Source organism: Protobothrops mucrosquamatus, unplaced genomic scaffold (genome assembly GCF_001527695.2).
Source record: "Protobothrops mucrosquamatus isolate PMUCROS unplaced genomic scaffold, P.Mucros_1.0 scaffold_257, whole genome shotgun sequence".
NCBI lineage: Eukaryota > Metazoa > Chordata > Lepidosauria > Squamata > Viperidae > Protobothrops > Protobothrops mucrosquamatus.
In genome coordinates, this window is record NW_015386333.1 from 3,039,532 (window position 1) to 3,049,073 (window position 9,542).

At 38.4% G+C, this 9,542-nt stretch overlaps 1 protein-coding gene across 1 annotated transcript in view; it reads right to left on the bottom strand.

Moving 5' to 3' along the window:
• KCNH6 (potassium voltage-gated channel subfamily H member 6) overlaps positions 1 to 9,542 on the bottom strand; it is a 114,329-nt gene that overhangs the window by 25,546 nt on the left and 79,241 nt on the right. The window contains exons 5-6 of the mRNA XM_029287229.1: positions 5,983 to 6,408; positions 4,814 to 5,213 (exon numbers count right to left, since the gene is read on the bottom strand). Of these exons, the coding sequence (XP_029143062.1) occupies positions 4,814 to 5,213; positions 5,983 to 6,408 (826 nt within the window). The remainder of the gene's footprint in view (positions 1 to 4,813; positions 5,214 to 5,982; positions 6,409 to 9,542) is intronic.

Genomic DNA, 9,542 nt, shown 5'->3' on the forward strand with positions numbered 1-9,542 from the left:
ATCTGAAGGACTATGTAACCACTATTCACCAAGGATGATAGCAAGAACTTTGAGGGGAGGGGTGTTGTGTTCTTTGTATTCCCCCCCCCTTAATCCCCTATGCATATCCTGATCACCCATTAAGGGTGATTGCCTTTCACCATTGATCGCCCATTAAGGGTGATTGCCCTTCACCATTGATCGCCCATTAAGGGTGATTTCCCTTCTCCATCTGCATACAGTTTCATTCCCGTTGCTGGTTGGCTAACTAGCAACAGGGTCTTGCCAGCCAATGGAATTGTGTGATTACAAGCCAGGGGAATCCCATAAAAGAGGGCTCCCCTGGCCCAGAGAGCCAGTCCGGATTTACTTTATGCCTTGCCAATAAACTGAGAGCTGACTGTCACTCGACTTGTGTCTTACTGCCTGCGCGATCTAACAGTGAAGAAACCAACAAATACTGTTTTTGTACACCACTCATGAACCATTATGTTGATGAGGGATATTTTCAACTCTGGTATTGCTGGCATTGCTGACATTATCAAAAGAAATTAAAAATAATAATCCAAGAACAGACTTTCCTTGAGAAGAGGTACTAAGTTTCATTAGCTTTGGATCTGGTTGAGAAAATGGTGCTATTCATGCTTTTATTCTACAGTAGCACAATAAGGATAAGATTAGCAATGTACTCTCTGAAATGGCTTTCATTAGTAGAGGAATCAGTGGAAAGAGACCAAAGAGGCGCCAGTCAAAAAACAAACAAAGAAATGTATTTTGCACTGACTATCCCACCTCAAAATACATTTAAGGACATTGGGACACCAGAGATGAAATGATCAACCCTCGAAGTGTCCAATCTATGAAAATATTTGTTTATTTAATAATTGTTTAATAAATAAAATGTGTTTTAGGATGGATTTCTGAGCCTAACATTCATAGAAAGAACATTGGGGATAACATTGGGGATCACTGAAAAGATCTGCAAGGCAGCTGCTGGGAATATTTATTTGTTTGTTTGTTTTATATTCATCCTAACTCAAGGAAGCGAATATCCAATACAAATCCCTCCTCCTATTTTCCCCACAATAATGAGGAAATAAGATTAGTTGAGTTGGGTTGAGAATGACTGGCCCAAGGTTACCCAGCTGGTTTTGATGGTTAAGGCAGAACTCAAATTCATAATTTTCCAGTTTTTAGTATCATTCTCAGACAAGTCAAACAAGATTGAGAAATTAAGTTATTTATTGGAGATACTACATGACAGTTAAAATTCTGGGGTCCTTGGTACCCTCTGAGCTTGGTTGAAAGTTAAAAATCTCCATGGTAACCATGCACTACCTTGATAATAAAGTCCCCAAATATTTTGGTCATTTTGAGCATTATGAATAGTTCAAATTGTTTATGTAGTGCTGTCATGACCTAGTCTTAATAGTTTTTCTCAAATGAGGAAGAGGAGAAAGGATCATAAAAAGCAGAAGTAGTCTCATGGTTTTCATGCTGCTCTAGCAGTCATTATCCTAGTCCACAAGCTTTCTCATCAAACCCTCATGATCACCCACATTTGTGGAGAGTGAAATTAAAATGTAAAGAGGAGTAGAATTACTGGGTTACACTGAGAGCCAGTTGGACCTAGCAGGGCTACTCAGGAGTAAGGTGCTAGAAGAAGCCAGTTCTGATCAGGGCCAGCTGAGTTTGTTTGTTTGCTTGTGTGTGTGTATATATGAGAGAGAGAAAGAGAGGGATGGGGGAGAGAGGGAGGGAGTTCTGGAATTTAAAGAGTATCATGAGCTCACAAAGATAACTGAAACAACACCATCCTATGATAGCCTCATAGAAATCCCACCTTAAAAACTTGTAATCTCTAGACTCTTTCCTAAACATTTGACTTGGTTTGTCTTTGGATCTGTTCTCTTGTACCTTAATGTTTTTATAGATGAATGATAATTGGATGGATCCATGATTTTGAAGGATTTTTGTTGCTGAATGCTGGATAGTATAGTTGCTTTGTGTGGCCAGTTTTCAACTAGATCTCTCTTATTATTATAGAAGAAAATGGCTGCCCCATCCTACAGTAGATTAAGTATTTTGATATACCATAGAAGGGACCCCTTCACTCCATCTAAAATAGTGATCTGAGAACAGGAATTATTAATGTTAGGTGATACTATCTGGATACACCTAAGAGCAGTGGCTTTACGTGCAGTAGTACAAAGGACATAATCTGTAGCTGATGATATATGTCCTAAAATATTTTGAGAAGCCAGTTTTATAGTCTCTTTGCCTATTGTATGGTAGAAATATCTTTCCTTGTGGAAATCATATCTTGCCTCTATGAAGTTAAGCATCCAAAAAGGAGATTATGACTTTTCTCAAAAGTTACCCATATTTGAAGAAAGGATAAGATTGAGAAGCTGGATCTTGCTGGTCCAGATTTGTGAATGCCACAAACTGTCTGACATCCAGGTAATTTACTATGCATCACAGTAATAAAAAGACACTATGGATGCCATGCATGTAATAAATATCCACAGAACTAAAGAAAATCCAGAAAGGATAATTGGAACTGATAAGGTATCCTACTCATCATGAATTACAAGTATTTGTAGAGATATATTGTAGCTTGATGGAAATATGAAAAAGATGCATCCATGAGATTGCCAAGGAATAAAAGATATATACTAATGTCACCATGCATATCTCAAGATCAAGTAAAATCACTAACATTCTGAGGGAGAAAAAATGCCCTCTTTTGATATAATAAAATAACAGGAAGAGAGCCATTATGTTGGATTCAGTGTTTGAGTTATGAGTTAAGAGAATAAGCCATCTTTTTAATATTTCTTCAGATGGAAATATGAAGAGTGCTACCTCCTTCCAGATTGGTATATTTCCTTATCCCCTGGGTACTTGAGAGAGAAGTTTTGTTAATTATCTGGATTTCTAAAATTTTGTGTGTTGGAAATTGGGCATACAATACATGCTCAGTCCCAAAGTGGAAGATGTGAGATTCTAGCTGTAAGACTTGAGCTGCAATAATTAATTGACCTTAGTTTATCCTAGGGGTATGACAACTGGTATTGAAGGGGTAAGAGACTGGTTCTTTCCAGAAAACACAAGATGGTAAATCTGAGGACCAAAGTCAAGATTCTTTAGTCATTTATACCAAGCAGCCATATAGATAAAATGGAATGTGATTGTATAGACGTGCATGCTAGACTGCTAATTGTTGGAAACAGATCTTTAACTACGAAGCCAAGGGTCTTAGCAATGTTCCAGATAATGGCAAATATCCTCAAAAATTGAAAAAATCATTAGATCCCTAACAGAATCAAGTAGATAACTCAAATCTGAGACTGAGATTTGAGACTGAAATCTGAGAACCATATATCATTTTGGTCAATGTTTGTTATGGTTTTTCCATAGTCCACAGCATGACTGATGGAGTACTTACACTTCATTTCTTGAAGCTCAGGACCATTAATGTAATGAGCTGAAGGAACCTTGAGAAACAAGAGGAAGAGCCACAACCAAGACAAGGGTCAAATAAAAGAGATCTCAGTCTAGGGCAGAAATGAAATTTAAGAGAGCATCTCAGATATGAATTTACCAGGTTCTCATGAAAATAAAGGGAGGGAGGAAGCACATTCAGAATGGCAAGATTTTGTACTAAAACTTTATAATAAAAGTATTATTAGCTTAGGTGTCTTTCGTTTCTAGGTTTGATCTATCTTGAATGGTTAACAATTACATATTTGCTCAATGTTAATGGTGGCTCTGGATCAGCATTCACCAGCAGAACCAGTTTTAGTCTAGATCAGCAGGAGATACGGCTACTAGACAAGAAGGGGAGGACATATCCATCAGTGATATGATAGACTGAGCCATCCTTCAATGATATAATAATGAAGCATTCAGAATTGAGGCATAATAAATATTTTGAGAGGCTGCTTTGACAGCTAAGCATAAGAAGTGCCTGATACAGTGGCTTGAAATACTAGTTCCCACAGGCATTTGTGATGTGTTACGTGGAAAATGTCTGAGAATCTATACAGGAGACTCCACAATTGTTTTTTGCTTGACACAGAGGAACACACACACATACACACACTCCTACACAGAGGATGTCTACTTCCACAGTAATTCCAAGGGAAAAGTCTCCAGCCCAAAGTCCAGGGGGAATTCTCAGGTAAACATTGGCAAAAATATTTTGCTAAAAAGTTATAATAACAAAAATAATTACATCATCATCACCATCATCAAAAACAAAACAAAAAATTCAAGAGCTCAACATTGCCTGAGAAGAAAAAGGAGAATGTTGCTGTGGGTGGAAAAGATGAACTGAGATATTTTGTGCTACTTCTATTAAATGTAGCAGTATATGCAGTGGGCAGTGTAGTCCTGCCCTAAACTCGCTTTAGAATGTACTGGGGGAAAAAAATCTGTCTATGGGAAAATCCACATGCCTGATGCAGAGATCATGAATAAATGTGGGTTTTAACTTGCATTTGTGTACTAACCATATGGGCCAAATTTTTGTTTTGTGCTCAAAATCACTATATGCTACTATATAGATTCTTTCCACCTCCCTTTGCAGAAGTTAAGAACCGATAACAGCCTAGATGTAGCTGGTTCCTCCTTCAAGCCATTTATGGTGATTCAGCTATCTGTTCCAGTGGATATCACTAATACTGTATCTCAAAGGAAGAGCAGACTTTGGATTCATGCCAGGAAATATCAGACATGCTTGGAAGAAATGTTTTTTAAAAAATGAAATGTTGCTATGGCTGAGAGGGAGATACTATTAAATTTACAGAGAAGGTTCAGAAGCACTTACAGCCAATCAGCATGACACAGATGGAAAAAATCTTCTCAGAGTTGGTATTGGGTGAGACATTGCCAAAGCCCACACTGGTAAGGCTACTGAATGTGAAGTAGAGAGCAGTCACGTATTTATCTTTGATGGAAGGGCCAGATGAGAGGTCACTGTTATTGTAGGGTTTGCCAATCTGGTCACCGAGGTTGTCCAGCCATCCAATCTTATGCTTCATATAGGGCCTCTCCATATTGCCAATGGCATACCAAATGCAGGCTAGCCAATGGGCAATGAGAGCAAATGTGCACATGAGCAGAAAGAGTACAGCAGCCCCGTATTCTGAATAGCGGTCCAACTTGCGGGCTACTCTCACTAAGCGTAAGAGCCGTGCAGTCTTTAGAAGACCTATCAGAGTTGTTGTCTAGAGAGAGGAAAAGAAAGAAAATGTGCAGAAAGTAAAGAACAAACAATGAATTAGTGGGAGGACTTCTGGATCTTATTTCCATTTTTAATAGGCACATGCGGAATCAATCTAACAGATGCATGAAAAATGTCATACTCGCCTTGCAAATGCATTCTTCTTCTTTTTTTTTTAAGAAAGAGGAAAAAAGCATAAAGAGGAAATATTTTCGAGATAGATATTCTGAACATAATGTCATTTAAAATATATGTCTGTCTATACATATTTTACTTTTTTGCATTTTAAGGCACCTATGAGATTTTATGAAATGTTACTATTATTCTCTAATAGCAATTCCTTAAGGTCAGAATTTTTAAAGATTTTTAGCTCCAGAAAAATTATATCTGCCCCCAAATAAGCTGTAGATTTCTTTCTAGATGAGAGAATTTAAAACATCCAGAAATCCCAACAATGCCTACAAACCTTGTTCATCTTATCCAGAGTCATCAAGGTATTTGTGCATTATTAATTGTGTAATTGGCATTAGAGCAATAGCTGGTGTTTGAAAAGCTCAGAACATACAACACACCCTGATTAGAGCTGTGGTGCAACCTATAAAGTACTGTTGATAGTGAGGTTCTATAAGCAAAATGATTCATGGCACATCCACTTCTGGAAATTTTCTACAACCCTTTAAAAATCCATGACATATTCAGTATGTTCACCTGACAACTGACAAATATCACATGCTGTCAAATATATCCTCAGTGTAAGATAATGTATATCTCACCTCATCAGATCCAGAGCGGAATATGAGTAAATCAAAGGGGATGGCAGCAACCATGTCAATGAGAAACCAGCCTTTGAAATAATGGATAGCAATCTTTCCTGGATGGCTGACTACCTCATCATTCATGTTGACATAAGTAGTACGGAAGTTAATGACAATGTCAATTATAAACATGATGTCTACAATGAGGTCAATTATATAGAGGGGGTCACATGAATAGCTGCAGTCTGCTTGTTTCTCCTCCTGGTCTTCATTGAGCAAGAAGGCAGCTGAGTAGGGAGTAAAGACAGCTGTGTAGATGACCAGCAGTAGGATAAGCCAGTCCCATACTGCTTTGAAGGGGCTGTAGTGCAGAATAGTCCATCGGTGGATGCGTGGTGCCTGCAATTTATACTCTGGCAGGACATCTGCTCCCAGTGATAGAACCTATCAGAGAAAAAAACAACATGCAGTTTCAGAACAGCTATATCCAGAACTATATATATATGACATTGAAATAAAGCAGCTATAATGGTCTATTCAAAAATAACATATTTGCATAAATATACAATTTATATACTTTGCTTGGGGTTAAGGAAGAATAGAAAATAATAGAAAAATATCTACATGTCATTTTAATAGTAAGAAAGAACCTGAGATTCATAAAAACTGTATTTATTGGTTTGGGGATTGTATTATAGTATTACATTCTTAGAATTGTATATTACCTCATGGTTCTGTGGGGCAGAACATTAATTTAAAAATATGAAATGAAATAATAATTAATCATTTTAGATAAGAAAAGAGGCAGCTGATACGGAACACAAAACATCTTAATCAGACTCTGATGTGAACAAACAGAAGAAAAGACATTGGGTGGGGCCTGTAGGAAATCAATATTGCCAATAATATGGAACAAATCTCTATGGGTTCTCTAAGGTAAGCTAAGAGGAAGAGTGTCTATGGAGATTCTCAGTCATCCAGGTCAGAGTTGTCTCAAAGTTGCTTTTTCAAAAAGTTACTGGATCTTGTTCTGATGGGTTTGCTCTCCTATGTTGTGCCATACATTTATGGAGTGGTTGTTTTGTTTCCCCAATGTATAGATCTGCACATGTCTCACTGCATTGTACTGCATATACCACATTGCTCAGTTTGTGTCTGGATGTTTTATCCTTGGGGTGGACAAGGCAGAAGCTCAGGTGATCCTGACAACATAGATAAGCCTCCAGGTGGCATCAATCAAAGAATGCTGTCTGGAATATAAATCCTTCCATTCCCCACCATCCAGTCAGAGCTGAAGAAGCTTCTTGGATGAGAAGTGAAATGTCTTCAAAGAGAAAAAACAAAGTCCAGTTGCCTCGTGAAAAAGCACTTTTGGGAAAAAGAATAGAACAACAACGTTGTCATTCCGTACGTTGCAGGAATATCTGAAAAACTCAGGAGAATTTTCAACCAATACAACATACACATCCATTTTAAACCCAAGAATGCATTAAGACAGAAGCTTGTCCATCCCAAGGATAAAACACCCAGACACAAACTAAGCATGATGTGATATATGCAATATGATACAATGAGACATGTGTCAATGTGTACATTAGTGAAACAAAATAACCATTCCATGAGTGCATGGCACAACATAGGAGATCAAACCCATCAGGACAAAATTCAGCTGTCCATCTGCATTTGAAAGACAAAGGTCACTTTTTTGAAGGCAGCTTAGTCCATATTCTGGATAGAGAGGATCATTGGTTTGAAAGAGGAATAAAATAGGCCATTTATGTTAACAATGAGCAGCCCTCTCTCAAGAGAGGGGGAGGGATAAGACATCCCCTATCTCCAGTCTAAAATGCAGCCCTTGCAGTAGTTCCAAGAAGATTCCATAACCAGTTGCACTCTGATTCATGTGAGCCTGAGGGCAAAAATAAACCCCCATATGGCCCCAAGAGCTCTCTGGGAGAGTGCTAACGACCAGCATGACTGCAAAGAAATACAATCCTTCCACTCCCCCTCCCCCGCAATCATCGGATCAGTACTTATTCTTCCATTCCCTCCATCATCACAACTGACGAAGCTTTTTGGATGAGAAGCGAAATGTTTGCTTCTTCCTCAAAGGAAAAAAAACCAGTCCAGTTGCCTTTTGAAAAAGTTCCTTTGAGACTAAGAGGAAGAGCTAATTGATTTAGCAAAAATCAGGTTTAATCATATCTATGACTAGTTCTATAGCTAGTAAGAGTGATCAACACATCTCCAGTAGTCGGTAGTTTTTTAAGTTATATCTACAATTGTTTTCTGTTTGCCATCCCAACTATGTCTCCCTCATATGCAACTGATTGACTGCCAGCATCTCCCAGTTACTCTTGCAAATAACCCTCCCCTCTCGTTGATTGATCAACATGAGCGGTTGATAAGATTTTTACTGATTAGTCAAAATTCCATATCAAACTCAAACCACAATGTCTCATCAAAAAGAGCAATTGGTAAAAAAATATTAAATGTTTGGATCTTTCCTTTGCTATTAATATAGGATCAATAGATAATAGACAAGAACCAAAAACTTTACTCTTATGGCACTGTGTGTTATGGGAACATAGTGCCTTCTCCTACTGTTGCCCATTATAAAGACTGCTGTATCAGATATTAAGATAGGACATTCTATAGTTATAGCTATCATGTATCAGTCCCCCAGCTGCTTGCAAATGAGAAGGATATATCCTCACAGAGTCTTATTAACTACATTTATTGAAACTATAAAAAGGAGGTAACATTAGATAATTTTTTGCAATTGTTTATATTTAGTTTATCACCTCATTTATCACCCCTCTTAAGTTTGTAGACTGAAAATTCTTTGATCCCCTTGCTTACTTTCTTTTGATAGAGAGAAAGCCACCCATTTTCCTGGTAAAGAAGGAACATATCAAAATTCCAAACTAATATTATTTTTCAAATTGCTATTATCTTTCTCAGTTCTGAAAAATCCATTTCATTATAATCACCAAATCTGAAGCCCTTTCAAATATTTTATATAATTACCCATCATTCCCAATCGGTCTAGTCTTTGTTATAATTGAACATATTTTAAAGATATATTAGGAAATATGTGGAATGTTGAGGAAGGTTGTATAAAATATTCAAGAACATAATAGTCCACCTCTCTATTCCATTTTATGCTAATAGAATGCTCCTCAGGTTGGACTTCCGGACCGCTCCCCCCCGCCGCAGGGAGGAGGAACCACTTAGATGGTTCCGCCCCAGGCGCCTGATGGACCCAGAGAGGTTCCAGACGGAGCTTGGGCCATATCCGGAGGACCTAGCTCACGACTCGGTTGAAAATCTGGCGGCGGCCTGGGAAGGGGCCGCTGCCGCAGCATTGGACCGAGTTGTGCCTTTGCGGCCTCTGACCCGGCGCAGATCTCAATTGGCTCCCTGGTTTACCGAGGAGCTGAGAGAGATGAAGCGCCGGAAAAGACGCCTAGAGAGCAGTTGGAGGGTGAGTCGAACCGAATTCGATCGAACACAGGCAAGGATACAGGTTAGATCCTACCTAGTGGCGATGAGGGTGGCGAGGTTTAATTACTACT